This window comes from Cherax quadricarinatus, chromosome 21 (genome assembly GCF_038502225.1).
Source record: "Cherax quadricarinatus isolate ZL_2023a chromosome 21, ASM3850222v1, whole genome shotgun sequence".
Lineage (NCBI taxonomy): Eukaryota > Metazoa > Arthropoda > Malacostraca > Decapoda > Parastacidae > Cherax > Cherax quadricarinatus.
This window is the reverse complement of record NC_091312.1, coordinates 32,445,926-32,467,395: the sequence shown is the minus strand read 5'-3', so window position 1 is coordinate 32,467,395 and position 21,470 is coordinate 32,445,926. Positions and strand designations below refer to the sequence as shown.

General features: G+C 49.1%; 1 protein-coding gene across 5 annotated transcripts in view; it reads left to right on the top strand.

The window, feature by feature from the left end:
* The window catches only part of LOC128689149 (uncharacterized), a 300,470-nt gene extending 279,536 nt beyond the window's left edge, over nt 1-20,934 (top strand). For 4 of the 5 annotated variants that reach the window (XM_070087358.1, XM_070087361.1, XM_070087360.1 and 1 more), the window contains exons 8-10: nt 11,993-12,164; nt 16,703-16,869; nt 19,329-20,934. In XM_070087358.1, coding sequence (XP_069943459.1) covers nt 11,993-12,164; nt 16,703-16,869; nt 19,329-19,778 — 789 coding nt within the window. In that variant the 3' untranslated portion in view covers nt 19,779-20,934. The remainder of the gene's footprint in view (nt 1-11,992; nt 12,165-16,702; nt 16,870-19,328) is intronic. The other variant, XM_070087362.1, reaches the window with a different exon arrangement.
* The last annotated feature ends 536 nt before the right edge of the window (nt 20,935-21,470 follow it).

The following is a 21,470-nucleotide window of genomic DNA, read 5'->3' as shown; positions in this document are numbered from 1 at the left end:
GAGGCTCCACACACTGTACAGAGGCTCCACACACTGTACAGAGGCTCCACACACTGTACAGAGGCTCCACACACTGTACAGAGGCTCCACACACTGTACAGAGGCTCCACACACTGTACAGAGGCTCCACACACTGTACAGAGGCTCCACACACTGTACAGAGGCTCCACACACTGTACAGAGGCTGTACAGAGGCTGCACACACTGTACAGAGGCTCCACACACTGTACAGAGGCTCCACACACTGTACAGAGGCTCCACACACTGTACAGAGGCTCCACACACTGTACAGAGGCTCCACACACTGTACAGAGGCTCCACACACTGTACAGAGGCTCCCCACACTGTACAGAGGCTCCACACACTGTCTCCACACACTGTACAGAGGCTCCACACACTGTACAGAGGCTCCACACACTGTACAGAGGCTCCACACACTGTACAGAGGCTCCACACACTGTACAGAGGCTCCACACACTGTACAGAGGCTCCACACACTGTACAGAGGCTCCACACACTGTACAGAGGCTCCACACAGGGTACAGAGGCTCCTCACACTGTACATAGGCTCCACACACTGTACAGAGGCTCCACACACTGTACAGAGGCTCCACACACTGTACAGAGGCTCCACACACTGTACAGAGGCTCCACACACTGTACAGAGGCTCCACACACTGTAAAGAGGCTCCACGCACTGTACAGAGGGTCCACACACTGTACAGAGGCTCCACACACTGTACAGAGGCTCCACACACTGTACAGAGGCTCCACACACTGTACAGAGGCTCCACACACTGTACAGAGACTCCACACACTGTACAGAGGCTCTACACACTGTACAGACAGAGGCTCCACACACTGTACAGAGGCTCCACACACTGTACAGAGGCTCCACACACTGTACAGAGGCTCCACACACTGTACAGAGGCTCCACACACTGTACAGAGGCTCCACACACTGTACAGAGGCTCCACACACTGTACAGAGGCTACAGAGGCTCACACACTGTACAGAGGCTCCACACACTGTACAGAGGCTCCACACACTGTACAGAGGCTCCACACACTGTACAGAGGCTCCACACACTGTACAGAGGCTCCACACACTGTACAGAGGCTCCACACACTGTACAGAGGCTCCACACACTGTACAGAGGCTCCACACACTGTACAGAGGCTCCACACACTGTACAGAGGCTCCACACACTGTACAGAGGCTCCAGGCTCCACACTGTACAGAGGCTCCACACACTGTACAGAGGCTCTGTACATACACTGTACAGAGGCTCCACACACTGTACAGAGGCTCCACACACTGTACAGAGGCTCCACACACTGTACAGAGGCTCCACACACTGTACATAGGCTCCACACACTGTACAGAGGCTCCACACACCAGACACACTGTACAGAGGCTGTGCACACACTGTACAGAGGCTCCATACACTGTACAGAGGCTCCACACTGTACAGAGGCTCCACACACTGTACAGAGGCTCCACACACTGTACAGAGGCTCCACACACTGTACAGAGGCTCCACACACTGTACAGAGGCTCCACACACTGTACAGAGGCTCCCCACACTGTACAGAGGCTCCACACACTGTACAGAGGCTCCACACACTGTACAGAGGCTCCACACACTGTACAGAGGCTCCACACACTGTACAGAGGCTCCACACACTGTACAGAGGCTCCACACACTGTACAGAGGCTCCACACACTGTACAGAGGCTCCCCACACTGTACAGAGGCTCCACACACTGTACAGAGGCTCCACACACTGTACAGAGGCTCCACACACTGTACAGAGGCTCCACACACTGTACAGAGGCTCCACACACTGTACAGAGGCTCCACACACTGTACAGAGGCTCCACACACTGTACAGAGGCTCCACACACTGTACAGAGGCTCCACACACTGTACAGAGGCTCCACACACTGTACAGAGGCTCTGTACAGACACACTGTACAGAGGCTCCACACACTGTGCAAAGGCTCCACACACTGTACAGAGGCTCCACACACTGTACAGAGGCTCCACACACTGTACAGAGGCTCCACACACTGTACAGAGGCTCCACACACTGTACAGAGGCTCCCCACACTGTACAGAGGCTCCACACACTGTACAGACACTGTACAGAGGCTCCACACACTGTACAGAGGCTCCCCACACTGTACAGAGGCCACACACTGTACAGAGGCTCCACACACTGTACAGAGACTCCACACACTGTACAGAGGCTCCACACACTGAGGCTCCACACACTGTGCAGAGGCTCCACACACTGTACAGAGGCTCCACACACTGTACAGAGGCTCCACACACTGTACAGAGGCTCCACACACTGTAGAGAGGCTCCACACACCACTGTACAGAGACTCCCCACACTGTACAGACACTGTACAGAGGCTCCAAACACTGTACAGAGGCTCCACACACTGTACAGAGGCTCCACACACTGTACAGAGGCTCCACACACTGTACAGAGTCTCCACACACTGTACAGAGGCTCCACACACTGTACAGAGGCTCCACACACTGTACAGAGGCTCCACACACTGCTACAGAGGCTCCCCACACTCCACACACTGTACACAGGCTCCACACACTGTACACACACTGTACAGAGGCTCCACACACTGTACAGAGGCTCCACACACTGTACAGAGGCTCCACACACTGTACAGAGGCTCCACACACTGTACAGAGGCTCCACACACTGTACAGAGGCTCCACACACTGTACAGAGGCTCCACACACTGTACAGAGGCTCCACACACTGTACAGAGGCTCCACACACTGTACAGAGGCTCCACACACTGTACAGAGGCTCCACACACTGTACAGAGGCTCCACACACTGTACAGAGGCTCCACACACTGTACAGAGGCTCCCCACACTGTACAGAGGCTCCACACACTGTACAGAGGCTCCACACACTGTACAGAGGCTCCACACACTGTACAGAGGCTCCACACACTGTACAGAGGCTCCACACACTGTACAGAGGCTCCCCACACTGTACAGAGGCTCCACACACTGTACAGAGGCTCCACACACTGTACAGAGGCTCCCCACACTGTACAGACACTGTACAGAGGCTCCACACACTGTACAGAGGCTCCACACACTGTACAGAGGCTCCACACACTGTACAGAGGCTCCACACACTGTACAGAGGCTCCACACACTGTATAGAGGCTCCCCACACTGTACAGAGGCTCCACACACTGTACAGAGGCTCCACACACTGTACAGAGGCTCCCCACACTGTACAGAGGCTCCCCACACTGTACAGAGGCTCCACACACTGTACAGAGGCTCCACACACTGTACAGAGGCTCCACACACTGTACAGAGGCTCCACACACTGTACAGAGGCTCCACACACTGTACAGAGGCTCCCCACACTGTACAGAGGCTCCACACACTGTACAGAGGCTCCACACACTGTACAGAGGCTCCACACACTGTACAGAGGCTCCACACACTGTACAGAGGCTCCACACACTGTACAGAGGCTCCACACACTGTACAGAGGCTCCACACACAGAGGCTCCACACACTGTACAGAGGCTCCACACACTGTACAGAGGCTCCACACACTGTACAGAGGCTCCACACACTGTACACTGTACAGAGGCTCCACACACTGTACAGAGGCTCCACACACTGTACAGAGGCTCCACACACTGTACAGAGGCTCCACACACTGTACAGAGGCTCCACACACTGTACAGAGGCTCCACACACTGTACAGAGGCTCCACACACTGTACAGAGGCTCCACACACTGTACAGAGGCTCCACACACTGTACAGAGGCTCCACACACTGTACAGAGGCTCCACACACTGTACAGAGGCTCCACACACTGTACAGAGGCTCCACACACTGTTCAGAGGCTCCACACACTGTACAGAGGCTCCACACACTGTACAGAGGCTCCACACACTGTACAGAGGCTCCACACACTGTACAGAGGCTCCACACACTGTACAGAGGCTCCACACACTGTACAGAGGCTCCACACACTGTACAGAGGCTCCACACACTGTACAGAGGCTGCACACACTGTACAGACACACTGTACAGAGGCTCCACACACTGTACAGAGGCTCCACACACTGTACAGAGGCTCCACACACTGTACAGAGGCTCCACACACTGTACAGAGGCTCAACACACTGTACAGAGGCTCCACACACTGTACAGAGGCTCCACACACTGTACAGAGGCTCCACACACTGTACAGAGGCTCCCCACACTGTACAGAGGCTCCACACACTGTACAGAGGCTCCACACACTGTACAGAGGCTCCATACACTGTACAGAGGCTCCACACTGTACAGAGGCTCCACACACTGTACAGAGGCTCCACACACTGTACAGAGGCTCCACACACTGTACAGAGGCTCCACACACTGTACAGAGGCTCCACACACTGTACAGAGGCTCCACACACTGTACAGAGGCTCCACACACTGTACAGAGGCTCCACACACTGTACAGAGGCTCCACACACTGTACAGAGGCTCCCCACACTGTACAGAGGCTCCCCACACTGTACAGAGGCTCCACACACTGTACAGAGGCTGTACAGAGGCTCCACACACTGTACAGAGGCTCCACACACTGTACAGAGGCTCCACACACTGTACAGAGGCTCCACACACTGTACAGAGGCTCCACACACTGTACAGAGGCTCCCCACACTGTACAGAGGCTCCACACACTGTACAGAGGCTCCACACACTGTACAGAGGCTCCACACACTGTACAGAGGCTCCACACACTGTACAGAGGCTCCACACACTGTACAGAGGCTCCACACACTGTACAGAGGCTCCACACACTGTACAGAGGCTCCACACACTGTACAGAGGCTCCACACACTGTACAGAGGCTCCACACACTGGACAGAGGCTCCACACACTGTACAGAGGCTCCACACACTGTACAGAGGCTCCACACACTGTACAGAGGCTCCACACACTGTACAGAGGCTCCACACACTGTACAGAGGCCCACACACTGTACAGAGGCTCCACACACTGTACAGAGGCTCCACACACTGTACAGAGGCTCCACACACTGTACAGAGGCTCCACACACTGTACAGAGGCTCCACACACTGTACAGAGGCTCCAGACACACTGTACAGAGGCTCCACACACTGTACAGAGGCTCCACACACTGTACAGAGGCTCCACACACTGTACAGAGGCTCCACACACTGTACGGAGGCTCCACACACTGTACAGAGGCTCCACACACTGGACAGGGGCTCCACACACTGTACAGAGGCTCTGTACAGACACACTGTACAGAGGCTCCACACACTGTACAGAGGCTCCACACACTGTACAGAGGCTCCCCACACTGTACAGAGGCTCCACACACTGTACAGAGGCTCCACACACTGTACAGACACACTGTACAGAGGCTCCAGACACACTGTACAGAGGCTCCACACACTGTACAGAGGCTCACACACTGTACAGAGGATCCACACACTGTACAGAGGCTCCACACACTGTACAGAGGCTCCACACACTGTACAGAGGCTCCACACACTGTACAGAGGCTCCCCACACTGTACAGAGGCTCCACACACTGTACAGAGGCTCCGCACACTGTACAGAGGCTCCACACACTGTACAGAGGCTCCCCACACTGTACAGAGGCTCCACACACTGTACAGAGGCTCCGCACACTGTACAGAGGCTCCACACACTGTACAGAGGCTCCACACACTGTACAGAGGCTCCACACACTGTACAGAGGCTCCCCACACTGTACAGAGTTTCCACACACTGTACAGAGGCTCCACACACTGTACAGAGGCTCCACACACTGTACAGAGGCTCCACACACTGTATAGAGGCTCCCCGCACTGTACAGAGGCTCCACACACTGTACAGAGGCTCCACACACTGTACAGAGGATCCACACACTGTACAGAGGCTCCATACACTGTACAGAGGCTCCACACACTGTACAGAGGCTCCACACACTGTACAGAGGCTCCACACACTGTACAGAGGCTCCACACACTGTACAGAGGCTCCCCACACTGTACAGAGGCTCAACACACTGTACAGAGGCTCCACACACTGTACAGAGGCTCCACACACTGTACAGATCCACACACTGTAGGCTCACACTGTACAGAGGCACTGTACAGAGGCTCCACACACTGTACAGAGGCTCCACACACTGTACAGAGGCTCCACACACTGTACAGAGGCTCCACACACTGTACAGAGGCTCCCCACACTGTACAGAGGCTCCACACACTGTACAGAGGCTCCACACACTGTACAGAGGCTCTACACACTGTACAGAGGCTCCACACACTGTACAGAGGCTCCACACACTGTATAGAGGCTCCCCGCACTGTACAGAGGCTCCACACACTGTACAGAGGCTCCACACACTGTACAGAGGCTCCACACACTGTACAGAGGCTCCACACACTGTACAGAGGCTCCACACACTGTACAGAGGCTCCCCACACTGTACAGAGGCTCCACACACTGTACAGAGGCTCCACACACTGTACAGAGGCTCCACACACTGTATAGAGGCTCCCCGCACTGTACAGAGGCTCCACACACTGTACAGAGGCTCCCCACACTGTACAGAGGCTCCACACACTGTGCAAAGGCTCCACACACTGTACAGAGGCTCCACACACTGTATAGAGGCTCCCCGCACTATACAGAGGCTCCACACACTGTACAGAGGCTCCCCACACTGTACAGAAGCTCCACACACTGTACAGAGGCTCCACACACTGTACAGAGGCTCCACACACTGTACAGAGGCTCCACACACTGTGCAGAGGCTCCACACACTGTGCAGAGGCTCCACACACTGTACAGAGGCTCCACACACTGTACAGAGGCTCCACACACTGTACAGAGGCTCCCCACACTGTACAGAGGCTCCACACACTGTACAGAGGCTCCACACACTGTACAGAGGCTCCACACACTGTACAGAGGCTCCACACACTGTACAGAGGCTCCACACACTGTACAGAGGCTCCACACACTGTACAGAGGCTCCACACACTGTACAGAGGCTCCACACACTGTACAGAGGCTCCACACACTGTACAGAGGCTCCACACACTGTACAGAGGCTCCACACACTGTACAGAGGCTCCACACACTGTACAGAGGCTCCACACACTGTACAGAGGCTCCACACACTGTACAGAGGCTCCACACACTGTACAGAGGCTCCACACACTGTACAGAGGCTCCACACACTGTACAGAGGCTCCACACACTGTACAGAGGCTCCATACACTGTACAGAGGCTCCACACACTGTACAGAGGCTCCACACACTGTACAGAGGCTCCACACACTGTACAGAGGCTCCACACACTGTACAGAGGCTCCACACACTGTACAGAGGCTCCACACACTGTACAGAGGCTCCACACACTGTACAGAGGCTCCACACACTGTACAGAGGCTCCACACACTGTACAGAGGCTCCACACACTGTACAGAGGCTCCACACACTGTACAGAGGCTCCACACACTGTACAGAGGCTCCACACACTGTACAGAGGCTCCACACACTGTACAGAGGCTCCACACACTGTACAGAGGCTCCACACACTGTACAGAGGCTCCACACACTGTACAGAGGCTCCACACACTGTACAGAGGCTCCACACACTGTACAGAGGCTCCACACATTGTACAGAGGCTCCACACACTGTACAGAGGCTCCATACACAGTACATAGGCTCCACACACTGTACAGAGGCTCCATACACTGTACAGAGGCTCCACACACTGTACAGAGGCTCCACACACTGTACGGAGGCTCCACACACTGTACAGAGGCTCCACACACTGTACAGAGGCTCCACACACTGTATAGAGGCTCCACACACTGTACAGAGGCTCCACACACTGTACAGAGACTCCCCACACTGTACAGACGCTCCACACACTGTACAGAGGCTCCACACACTGTATAGAGGCTCCACACACTGTACAGAGGCTCCACACACTGTACAGAGACTCCCCACACTGTACAGAGGCTGCACACACTGTACAGAGGCTCCACACACTGTACAGACGCTCCAAACACTGTACAGAGGCTCCACACACTGTATAGAGGCTCCACACACTGTACAGAGGCTCCACACACTGTACAGAGACTCCCCACACTGTACAGAGGCTCCACACACTGTACAGAGGCTCCACACACTGTACAGAGGCTCCACACACTGTACAGAGGCTCCACACACTGTACAGAGGCTCCACACACTGTACAGAGGCTCCACACACTGTACAGAGACTCCCCACACTGTACAGAGGCTCCAAACACTGTACAGAGGCTCCACACACTGTATAGAGGCTCCACACACTGTACAGAGGCTCCACACACTGTACAGAGACTCCCCACACTGTACAGAGGCTCCACACACTGTACAGAGGCTCCACACACTGCACAGAGGCTCCACACACTGTTCAGAGGCTCCCCACACTGTACAGAGGCTCCACACACTGTACACAGGCTCCACACACTGTACAGAGACTCCCCACACTGTACAGAGGCTCCACACACTGTACAGAGGCTCCACACACTGTATAGAGGCTGCACACACTGTACAGAGGCTCTACACACTGTACAGAGACTCCCCACACTGTACAGAGGCTCCACACACTGTACAGAGGCTCCACACACTGTACAGAGGCTCCACACACTGTACAGAGGCTCCACACACTGTACAAAGGCTCCCCACACTGTACAGAGGCTCCACACACTGTACAGAGGCTCCACACACTGTACAGAGGCTCCCCACACTGTACAGAGGCTCCACACACTGTACAGAGGCTCCCCACACTGTACAGAGGCTCCACACACTGTACAGAGGCTCCACACACTGTACAGAGGCTCCACACACTGTACAGAGGCTCCACACACTGTATAGAGGCTCCACACACTGTACAGAGGCTCCACACACTGTACAGAGGCTCCACACACTGTACAGAGACTCCCCACACTGTACAGAGGCTCCCCACACTGCACAGAGGCTCCACACACTGTATAGAGGCTCCACACACTGTACAGAGGCTCCACACACTGTACAGAGGCTCCCCACACTGTACAGAGGCTCCACACACTGTACAGAGGCTCCCCACACTGTACAGAGGCTCCCCACACTGTACAGAGGCTCCACACACTGTACAGAGGCTCCCCACACTGTACAGAGGCTCCACACACTGTACAGAGGCTCCACACACTGTACAGAGGCTCCCCACACTGTACAGAGGCTCCACACACTGTGCAGAGGCTCCCCACACTGTACAGAGGCTCCACACACTGTACAGAGGCTCCACACACTGTACAGAGGCTCCACACACTGTACAGAGGCTCCACACACTGTACAGAGGCTCCACACACTGTACAGAGGCTCCACACACTGTACAGAGGCTCCACACACTGTACAGAGGCTCCCCACACTGTACAGAGGCTCCACACACTGTACAGAGGCTCCACACACTGTACAGAGGCTCCACACACTGTACAGAGGCTCCACACACTGTACAGAGGCTCCACACACTGTACAGAGGCTCCACACACTGTACAGAGGCTCCACACACTCTACAGAGGCTCCACACACTGTACAGAGGCTGCACACACTGTACAGAGGCTGCACACACTGTACAGAGGCTCCACACACTGTACAGAGGCTCCACACACTGTACAGAGGCTCCACACACTGTACAGAGGCTCCACACACTGTACAGAGGCTGCACACACTGTACAGAGGCTCCCCACACTGTACAGAGGCTCCACACACTGTACAGAGGCTGCACACACTGTACAGAGGCTCCACACACTGTACAGAGGCTCCACACACTGTACAGAGGCTCCACACACTGTACAGAGGCTCCACACACTGTACAGAGGCTCCACACACTGTACAGAGGCTGTCTGTGGTCACAGTCAAGCACCTGTGAAACATTGCTTTTGTGTAGAGTTTTTTAAAGTTTGCAATAACCTGCTGGTCCATGGGTTGGAGGAGAGGAGTGGTATTCGGGGGCAAGAACTTTACTGTGATGAACCCAGACTCCTCGAAAATTAGGTCATCCAAGTTTGGAGGATGAGCAGGTGCATTGTCCATTACTAGCAGGCACTTGAGATCCAATTTCTTTTCCAGGAGATACTCCTTCACACTAGGGCCAAACACTTCATTGAACCACTCGACGAAAATTTCCCTCGTGACCCATGCCTTACTATTAGATTTCCAAAACACACACAATTTACTCTTCATAACATTGTTTTTCCTGAACACTGGGATTTTCAGAATGGTACACTAGTAATGGCTTCACTTTGAAATCCCCACTAGCATTAGCACAGAACATTAGCGTCAACCTGTCTTTCATAGGCTTGTGTCCTGGCATTGCCTTTTCCTCTTGTGTAATGAAGGTCCTCTTTGGCATTTTCTTCCAAAAGAGGCCTGTTTCGTCACAATTGAACACTTGTTCAGGTTTCAGTCCTTCAGCCTCTATGTACTCCTGGAATTCATGCACATATTTTTCAGCCGCCTTGTGGTCCGAACTGGCAGCCTCACCATGCCTTACCACACTGTGTATGCCAGTACGGTTCTTAAATCTCTCAAACCAGCCTTTGCTGGCCTTAAATTCACTCACTTCACCACTATTTGCAGGCAATTTCTTTACCAAATCTTCATGCAACTGCCTAGCCTTTTCACAAATAAACGAAGTTATAAGAGTATCTCCTGCTAATTGTTACTCATTTATCCACACCAATAATAACTTCTCAACCTCTTCCAGTACTGGTGATCTCATTTTTGTCAGCATAGTTACTCCCTTTGCAACAACAGCATCCTTTATTTCATTTTTCTTGGCCACTATGGAACATAAGGTTGTGCAGGGTTTCTTATACATCCTGGACAGTTCGGCCACACTTGTACCACTTTCATATTGTTCAATGATGGTTTTCTTAAATTCAGTCGTATTTCTCACTTTCTTTACCACAGGCTTGGCACTAGGAGCTTTCTTTGGAGCCATGGTAGCTTATTTAGTACTTGCAAGCACTAAAATAAATGGAATATTATGAAATATTTCGCTGGAGCACGTGAGGGGACCTTCGCTCACTGGTAAACAATGCCAGACTGGCTGCCGCTCTGGCTCACACCGTGGGTACGCGTCCCGAACAAACTACGACTCGCGAGTCAACCTATGAAGAGCGAGTCCATGTTTATACGAAAATACCCCTATGATTGGCGAATTTTACGACTGCCGGGAACTACGAAAAGCGGGGGACCACTGTATATATATATATATATATATATATATATATATATATATATATATATATATATATATAGGCCGGTGTGTTTAAAAAAGGTGTATTTAAAAAAGAAATATATATATATATATATATATATATATATATATATATATATATATATATATATATATATATATATATATATATATATATATATATATATATATATGCTTAACAATTCGCAAACAGGTGAAATTATTTATAAACATTGACTCTACGTCCACAGCAGGACTCGAACCTGCAAACTCTGTATCAGAGTATACAGTACTTTACCTGGTGCCCCGGGGTATGGGGAAACATCGTCTAGCTCTGGCTAGGCGCCCGAACTTATCTGGGGTCTGGCTCCGTGGTAAAGTACTGTGTACTCTGATACAGAGTTTGCACGTTCGAGTCCTGCTGTGGGTGTAGAGACAATTTGTGTCTGTGTTATACTTATTGGTATATTTTATAGTGTAGGATTTTAAGCAAGTTAAATACGAAAACTGTGAGAATGAGCTATTTTTTTTAAGCAAGGTACCCGAGCATTATTGATTTTACTTGAGCGTCATTAATGGCACTTCCTAGAACTGGATATTGGTCTCCAGGTGCAGGTTTTGACCCTGACATTGTTTGTGTGTTGACAGTTCTGTCACATGGAGCTGACCATGCTGTCTGCCTCCTCCCGTCTGCTGGTGTTCGACAAGGCTGCCACCAAGGCCATCTACCGGGGCAACCCACAGCTCGTCGAGTACTTCGTGGGAGACGTCGATGTCGACTTCCACAACGACAGGGACTTCGCGGTCATGATTATAAAACGTGAGTCGCTGTTTTTTAGTTAGTGATTTGTTCGCTCTGAGTTTTCTGTTCGTTAAAATAAATACATAAATAAATATGATTGATATAATTAGCCGGATGTGAAATAATATTCACACTTCCGTGGCTGAAGCAGTTGTCAACTAGAACCTCTCACTTTGAAAGACCTTTTCCTTCGTCCAACAACATCACTTTCCAATGGCTCAGGAAGGACGGAAAAATCATCGACAACGTCGTCTTTAAATTGCGAGTTAATTGTTAGTTATCACAAGATGTACTGACGGGAGAGTCCTGTCACTACCAGGACCTGGACGGTGACAAGAGGTACTGACGGGAAAGTCGTGTCACCACCAGGACCTGGACGGTGACAAGAGGTACTGACGGGAGAATCGTGTCACCACTATGACCTGGACTGTGACAAGAGGTACTGACGGGAGAGTCGTGTCACCACCAGGACCTGGACTGTGACAAGAGGTACTGACGGGAGAGTCGTGTACCAGGACCTGGACGGTGACAAGAGGTACTGACGGGAGAGTCGTGTCACCACCAGGACCTGGACTGTGACAAGAGGTACTGACGGGAGAGTCGTGTCATCACCAGGACCTGGACGGTAACAAGAGGTACTGACGGGAGAGTCGTGTCATCACCAGGACCTGGACGGTAACAAGAGGTACTGACGGGAGAGTCGTGTCACCACCAGGACCTGGACGGTAACAAGAGGTACTGACGGGAGAGTCGTGTCACCACCAGGACCTGGACGGTAACAAGAGGTACTGACGGGAGAGTCGTGTCACCACCAGGACCTGGACTGTAACAAGAGGTACTGACGGGAGAGTCGTGTCATCACCAGGACCTGGACGGTAACAAGAGGTACTGACGGGAGAGTCGTGTCATCACCAGGACCTGGACGGTAACAAGAGGTACTGACGGGAGAGTCGTGTCACCACCAGGACCTGGACTGTAACAAGAGGTACTGACGGGAGAGTCGTGTCATCACCAGGACCTGGACGGTAACAAGAGGTACTGACGGGAGAGTCGTGTCACCACCAGGACCTGGACGGTAACAAGAGGTACTGACGGGAGAGTCGTGTCATCACCAGGACCTGGACGGTAACAAGAGGTACTGACGGGAGAGTCGTGTCACCACCAGGACCTGGACGGTAACAAGAGGTACTGACGGGAGAGTCGTGTCACCACCAGGACCTGGACGGTAACAAGAGGTACTGACGGGAGAGTCGTGTCACCACCAGGACCTGGACTGTAACAAGAGGTACTGACGGGAGAGTCGTGTCATCACCAGGACCTGGACGGTAACAAGAGGTACTGACGGGAGAGTCGTGTCATCACCAGGACCTGGACGGTAACAAGAGGTACTGACGGGAGAGTCGTGTCACCACCAGGACCTGGACTGTAACAAGAGGTACTGACGGGAGAGTCGTGTCATCACCAGGACCTGGACGGTAACAAGAGGTACTGACGGGAGAGTCGTGTCACCACCAGGACCTGGACGGTAACAAGAGGTACTGACGGGAGAGTCGTGTCACCACCAGGACCTGGACGGTAACAAGAGGTACTGACGGGAGAGTCGTGTCATCACCAGGACCTGGACGGTAACAAGAGGTACTGACGGGAGAGTCGTGTCACCACCAGGACCTGGACGGTAACAAGAGGTACTGACGGGAGAGTCGTGTCACCACCAGGACCTGGACGGTAACAAGAGGTACTGACGGGAGAGTCGTGTCACCACCAGGACCTGGACTGTAACAAGAGGTACTGACGGGAGAGTCGTGTCATCACCAGGACCTGGACGGTGACAAGAGGTACTGACGGGAGAGTCGTGTCACCACCAGGACCTGGACGGTAACAAGAGGTACTGACGGGAGAGTCGTGTCACCACCAGGACCTGGACGGTAACAAGAGGTACTGACGGGAGAGTCGTGTCACCACCAGGACCTGGACGGTAACAAGAGGTACTGACGGGAGAGTCGTGTCACCACCAGGACCTGGACGGTAACAAGAGGTACTGACGGGAGAGTCGTGTCATCACCAGGACCTGGACGGTAACAAGAGGTACTGACGGGAGAGTCGTGTCACCACCAGGACCTGGACGGTAACAAGAGGTACTGACGGGAGAGTCGTGTCACCACCAGGACCTGGACGGTAACAAGAGGTACTGACGGGAGAGTCGTGTCACCACCAGGACCTGGACGGTAACAAGAGGTACTGACGGGAGAGTCGTGTCACCACCAGGACCTGGACGGTAACAAGAGGTACTGACGGGAGAGTCGTGTCACCACCAGGACCTGGACGGTAACAAGAGGTACTGACGGGAGAGTCGTGTCATCACCAGGACCTGGACGGTAACAAGAGGTACTGACGGGAGAGTCGTGTCACCACCAGGACCTGGACGGTAACAAGAGGTACTGACGGGAGAGTCGTGTCATCACCAGGACCTGGACGGTAACAAGAGGTACTGACGGGAGAGTCGTGTCACCACCAGGACCTGGACGGTCACTCTACAAACCAAAAGAAATTCCTCCCTCTCCCTTATGTTTTGCTCCTCCATTAACAATCCCCGACTATTCAGACTTATGATCCTGTTGACTCAGTCTGCTGAAGTGAGATGTTCAAAACTTAATGTGGTATTTCGCTAGCTATTTATTTGATCTTTAAATAATACCTTATTACAGAGCATTTCAAAACTCAGCCCCTCTCTGTGGTGCCTTCCCCGGGATGCCACCCACAGCAGTCGATTAATGTCCATCTACTTATTTGCTGATAGATGATACCCAGGTGATTACAGATGTCAGCAGAACACTCTACCTCTCAGTCATGCGCATTAATATGCGCATTAGTCTATTTTACCTACAGCTCTTTTATTGTGTAATTGCAGAACCATCAATTAAACGTTTATTTATATTTTTCATGTTTCAATGCCATAAATTATTATACCATAATTGTGATATATAAAAATAGATTGTTATGCATGATTCATAAAGAAAGCTGAACCACGAGTTGTCAGGTTCTGTGTTAACACATCTGTGTACAGACACAGTAGTCTCTGTGTTAGCGCTATGTAAAGTCACAGAAACTTCAAAACTAAGCACGGAAGAAATATCTACCTGATATGAAGTCTCGGGCGAGTGGCTACTTCCCAATTTCGTGAATTAATTCCACAGAGGCGACTGTAGTAGTAATGTAAGGCAGACATGAGTCAAGAACTCGCCGCACGAGGCTTCCTTCTGGTTCACCTTTAGATGTTTCTTGTTTTGTTTTAACTGTGGTACGACACATTAACACGGTAATCTCTGAAGAACTCTAGTCTCAAGGTGATTCCTTGGTGGCTCATGCTGATGGATTTACTCATTATCCGTATGCGAATTTCCAGTTGTATTTTATGGATTTGATTTTTCATCTAAATCATGATCCCACAATCTTAACTCATCCTCGTCTAGCTCTACAGTCTTTAGTGTCGTATCATATTACTCATTTTATGCAATACTAACAAGGTGGTGAATGAGACACATGTGCGACACTTGCTGAAAAGTTTGGCTCCCTCATTACAGACAAATATAACAATGGAGACAGTAGAAGTAATTTCGAATTAGTCTTGATAGGAGGCGGAGACTGACTTTTCTTTCAATAGCTCTCTTACCATAAAGAGAGAATATCACAGTTTATACGACCTTCCGAACTGCAACATCCCCACTACTCCAGAGTACAGGCACTCTGATTCCCACCTCTTAGACTCAAGTCCAGCTAACAGGTTTCCTTGAATCCCTTCATAAATGATACCTTTGTAGATACTCCAACAACACATCAGAACTTTAAAAGAAACACTTAGTCTCCACTAGCGTCTATCTGACAGTCTCCCACATTATACAACTGCTCCGTATAATTCATTCTTTACATTATTTAAGTTCATAACTGGGGTCATATTTTTTTCTTTTTGTTTTAGTGTGAATGTTGAACTGGTCATAAAAACTAGTATAATCTGTTTTATCTCCAACTAACGTCTATGTATTTTCTATGTCTGGACAAAATATTCATGTACGGGAATGACTCTGAATTTCATTCCACAGGCGCTGTTTGATCCATAAGGGCTTAGTGCTCACCAGAGAATATAATTAATAATCCGAATGTTGATCATTTTTACGAAAACAATTTGTAATCAGACTGTTGGGCGGCTGTTGGGCGGCTGTTGGGCGGCTGTTGGGCGGCTGTTGGGCGGCTGTTGGCTCATGTTCATAATCATTTTCCAAATGTTTTGTGTTGATATTTTTTTTCTATATACAAATGTCCTTAACTCATAGAATACTTTTTTAATGAAAGTCTAATATATACTAACCTATTTTCAATGAAAATGGGATTATAAATTATAAATAATTCTGGCCATATTATTGCCATTTGAATTCAAGTGATTTTAATTCATCCTACTCTCTGTGGATTGTTTATCAAGTATGAGTCTTCAGTGTAGACATAGTATATAAGTCATCCATTTGAGGCTGCTATATTAACCTTATATGTTGTGGTGTGTACAGTGCAGCTGCTACGACGCTCTGGCTTCATCATCATGAACGTGTACATCCCGTCGCTGCTGCTGCTGGTCATCAGTTACCTCACCCTCTACTTCACACCCTCAAACTTCCAGGTCCGGGTCCTCGCTTCCCTCACTTCCCTCCTCGTCATGGCAACCCTCTACACGCAGGTACGTACAAGAGGAAGAGGGTCAAGACGAAGGGGAGATAGGTGAGGGAGACGGATAAAACCGAGGAATGAAAGAGGCGTTTTTTTTTCTTAATAAAACTGAATACATCTACATTGTGGTGGCACAATACACTATGATAGTTACTTGCTTACACAAATGTAAAAAAAGAAAAAGGCGGGAGGGCAGAGGAAGAGACAGGAAACCATGGTTTAAAGTATACAGAAACTGAGAGTGTTAGTTTTGTGTGTGTGTCGGTGTGTGTGTGTGTGTGTGTGTGTGTGTGTGTACTCACCTATTTGTGCTCACCTATTTGTGGTTGCAGGGGTCGATTCATAGCTCCTGGCCCCGCCTCTTCGCTGATTGCTACTAGGTCCTCTCTCTCCCTGCACCATGAGCTTTATCATACCTCGCCTTAAAACTATGTATGGATCCCGCCTCCACTACGTCACTTTCTAGGCTATTCCACGGCTTGACTACTCTATGACTGAAGAAATACTTCCTAACATCCCTTTGATTCATCTGAGTCTTCAACTTCCAATTGTGACCTCTTGTGTCTGTGTCCCATCTCTGGAACATCCCGTCTTGGTCCACCTTGTCTATTCCACGCAGTATTTTATATGTTATCATGTCTCCCCTGACGCTCCTGTCCCCCAGTGTCGTCAGGCCGATTTCCCTCAACCTTTCTTCGTAGGACAATCTCCGTAGCTCTGGGGCTAGTCTTGTTGCAAACCTTTGCACTTTCTCTAATTTCTTGACGTGCTTGACTAGGTGTAGATTCCAAACTGATGCTGCATACTCCAGTATGGGCCTGACGTAAATGGTATACAGAGTCTTGAATGAATCCTTACTGAGGTATCGGAACACTATCCGTAGGTTTGCCAGGCGCCCGTATGCTGCAGCAGTTATCTGATTGTTGTGCGCCTCAGGAGATATGCTCGGTGTTATACTCACCCCCAGATCTTTTTCCCTGAGTGAGGTTTGCAGTCTTTGGCCATCTAAACTATATTGTGTTTGCGGTCTTCTTTGCCCTTCCCCAATCTTCATGACTTTGCATTTGGCAGGGTTAAACTCAAGGAGCCAGTTGCTGGACCAGGCTTGTAGCCTGTCCAGGTCTCTTTGTAGTCCTGCCTGATCCTCATCCGATTTGATTCTTTTCATTAACTTCACATCATCTGCAAACAAGGACACTTCTGAGTCTATCCCTTCCGTTATGTCGTTCATATATACCAAGAACAGCACAGGTCCTAGGACTGACCCCTGTGGAACCCCGCTTGTCACAGGCGCCCACTCTGACACCTCGTAACGTACCATGACTCGTTGTTGCCTCCCTGTAAGGTATTCTCTGATCCATTGCAGTGCCTTTCCTGTTATGTGTGCCTGATCCTCTAGCTTTTGCAGTAACCTCTTGTGAGAAACTGTGTCGAAGGCCTTCTTAAGTCCAAAAAAATGCAGTCGATCCACCCCTCTCTCTCTTGTCTTACTTCTGTCACCTTGTCATAAAACTCTAGTAGGTTTGTGACACAGGATTTTCCTTCCCTGAAACCATGCTGGTTGTCAATTATACACTTGTTTCTTTCCAGGTGCTCCACCACTCTCCTCCTGGTGATCTTCTCCATGACCTTGCATACTATACACGTTAGTGTGTGTGTGTGTGTGTGTGTGTGTGTGTGTGTGTGTGTGTGTGTGTGTGTGTGTGTGTGTGTGTGTGTGTGTGTGTGTGTGACTTTAGGAAACACGGTACTGGCGAGGATTGACTTAGAGTGAATGAACATGTTTAATTAAACAAAACTTTTTTCATTACTCAGCTGTATTACGGTGACTTCACCTGAATATTTATTAGCAGCGTTTATGAAATTGTTCATTGAGAGAAAGAAATTACTTGGAAGACTATGGCTGCATGACTCAGGAAATCGTAATGACACTATTGCAAACAAACCAGGGTATGGGCGGGGATTGAACTCGCGGTGAGTGAGTCGTAAAACTCACCTAGTTGGATGAATCTTATTGTAGCCAGCTGGCCCAGTGGTTAACACGTCGATCTGGAGTTTTACGACTCACCCACCGCAAGTTCAACCCCCTCCCGTACCGTGTTTTTTTTTTTTTTATGGCTGCGTACCACATCATTATACGACATTACTTCTTGAAGATTCATATTTCAATTACTTTTTTTTTGTAAATCGCTAAACTTATGTGGGTCATTCAGTGGAAGGAGTGGTGGAGGCTTGAACCTCCGTCCATTAATCGGAAAAACACTAACTACTTCTAAATATAATACATTTAATTTTACAAAGAATAGTTATGCTAATAAGTGCCAGATTCAAAGTTAATTGTTTGTTGAGAACGCCACAGAAAACAAGATTACAACCACACGTCTCATATGGTACACGCTGTGCTTGAACCTAGTACACAACACTACCTCTCATGTCATGAAATACTGTAATCGGTGTTCATTATTCCAGGCCTCTGCCTCACTACCTAAGACCTCCTACTTCAAGATGGTGGATGTTTGGCTTTTGTCAAGCATATTTTTCATCTTCATCATCATCGTGCTTCACACTGTGATAGACCGAGTGAGGGAGTGGGAGCCAACAAATACCCAGACTGCCTCAGGTATCAAAAAGATTTCACCGGCTCCCTCCGTCAGGTCTTCCACCTCCAACACAGTCCATCCGTCGCAGGGAGAAAAGGTGACTATGGACGAGTCAGGAGAGCCACCGGATGTAGAGGAATCCAGTAATAGGTTGTGGAGACTCATGGATATGTGTTTCAAGCATTCGACTTCTAGCATCTCTTTCCCTGGTGCAAAGACGAGACCGCTTTTTGAGAAGATCATCCTAGGCGCCCGAGTCCTTGTCTTGGGACTCCTCGTCATCTTCAATCTCATTTACTGGACAATTGTTTTGATGTAGTTGTGCTTGGAATACTGTTGGAGGATTAGTAGTCTTTTATGCAAGTTCCTCATAAGCCGTGTTGAATGCACAATTGAGAAATCACCATACAGTGCCATGAGTAATTGGTTGAGTGTTGTTATGGATGACAGTCCTCAGTTCTACGATACGAGGGCAACACTTAAGCAGTTTCGCGTTCAGTTTGATACCTGTGCTTATTCAAGATAACAAATATTGGATTAAAAATCCAAAATTGTATTGAGACATTTTGCAGTATCCAGAGTCAATAGCAACGCATTCATATGCCTTTGTAAATATCGTGTGTGAGGGCTAACAACCCACTGATGACACGTCGGCAGTCTTGCTAGTATTTCTTTAATTGTTATCACTATTTTCCTAATAATATTTTGAGCGTCCAGCTGGAAAAAAGTACACTTGTATATTTTCTGAAAACTGTATTTCTCTTGATATGTATGCACTGAGAGCAATGGTGTGTATACAGAGAGGGACATATATCTCGGTACATTTACAATTAGAGTTTACTTTATCTCTATGTTGGGTATTAAGGTGTCCTTGACTCCCTATATTGGGTATCAAAGTATAATTGGTGGTGTGCAGGTGACATGCAGCCGTAATGACCCTCGTGTAGCCACTAGATTTTAAACCTAATAAAGCAACCACTGGAGAGGAACACTCGCACATCAGCTGTGACAACGACGTAGCTCCAGATCTCCCAACGTCAAGATTAAGATTTGTAGTATCTTAGTAGGATGATATTTTTCTTATTAATATAATATATAGCATTTTGTTATTTGTCGAAAACTGTATCCAATATTAGAGTATACTTAGGAGTATAACTAAGAATATCACTCTATGTATGTGATGCAATATATTCAGCGAATATCTCTATGAGATATGAAAGATTCGCCTTACGAGATTTACTTCTAACCTGAAGGAAGGAGAAATACGTGTTATTTAATTCAAGACAATAATTAGGTTAAGAGAAACACGTTCTCGAGTGCTGTATATAGTGAACCTGAGCCCTGTACATAGAAAATCTAAGTTCTGTATCTGAGTGCTGTACATAGCGGACCCAAGCCCTGTACATAGTGACGCAAAACAGTCCTGTATCTTAATCGTGTATATAGCGAACCTGAGCCCTGTGCATAACGAATCATCTATTGTGGCAAAAAGACCATACCACAAGTTTTTTTTTTTTTAAGATTTTTGTGAATAAATAATATCCATTTTTGGTGTGGAAGACGGCTGTGTTCACTGATTTACTAAGACCAGTGACCTGAATCTCTGCTGCCGCCTTCCCGAGTGCTTCGGTGTCGCCATCTTGTTTATTATCAATATTTTCAATACTAGTAGTCTAGTTTCCTCGTTTTTGTACCATAGAGGAAGTACAGCAATTGCATTTTATAAACTTTCTATGTAAAAATATATTGCAGTTTTTGAGCAATTTAAATACACTTTTTCATGTATATTGGAAGGAATGCATGAGAGAAGAATGTTATGAAATATTTCTAGAGACAGGTTAAGCACAGATAGAAAAAGTTTATAGATTAAAGTAAAAATTATTCATTGGATAAAAAATAAGAAACTTTTCCATGAAAATAATCCACATACCCAAAAATTCTGTTGAAACCTTAATCAGTGTAACCGGGTCGAATCTCATTCACTCTGTCCACCTGGTTGATAAATATCTTA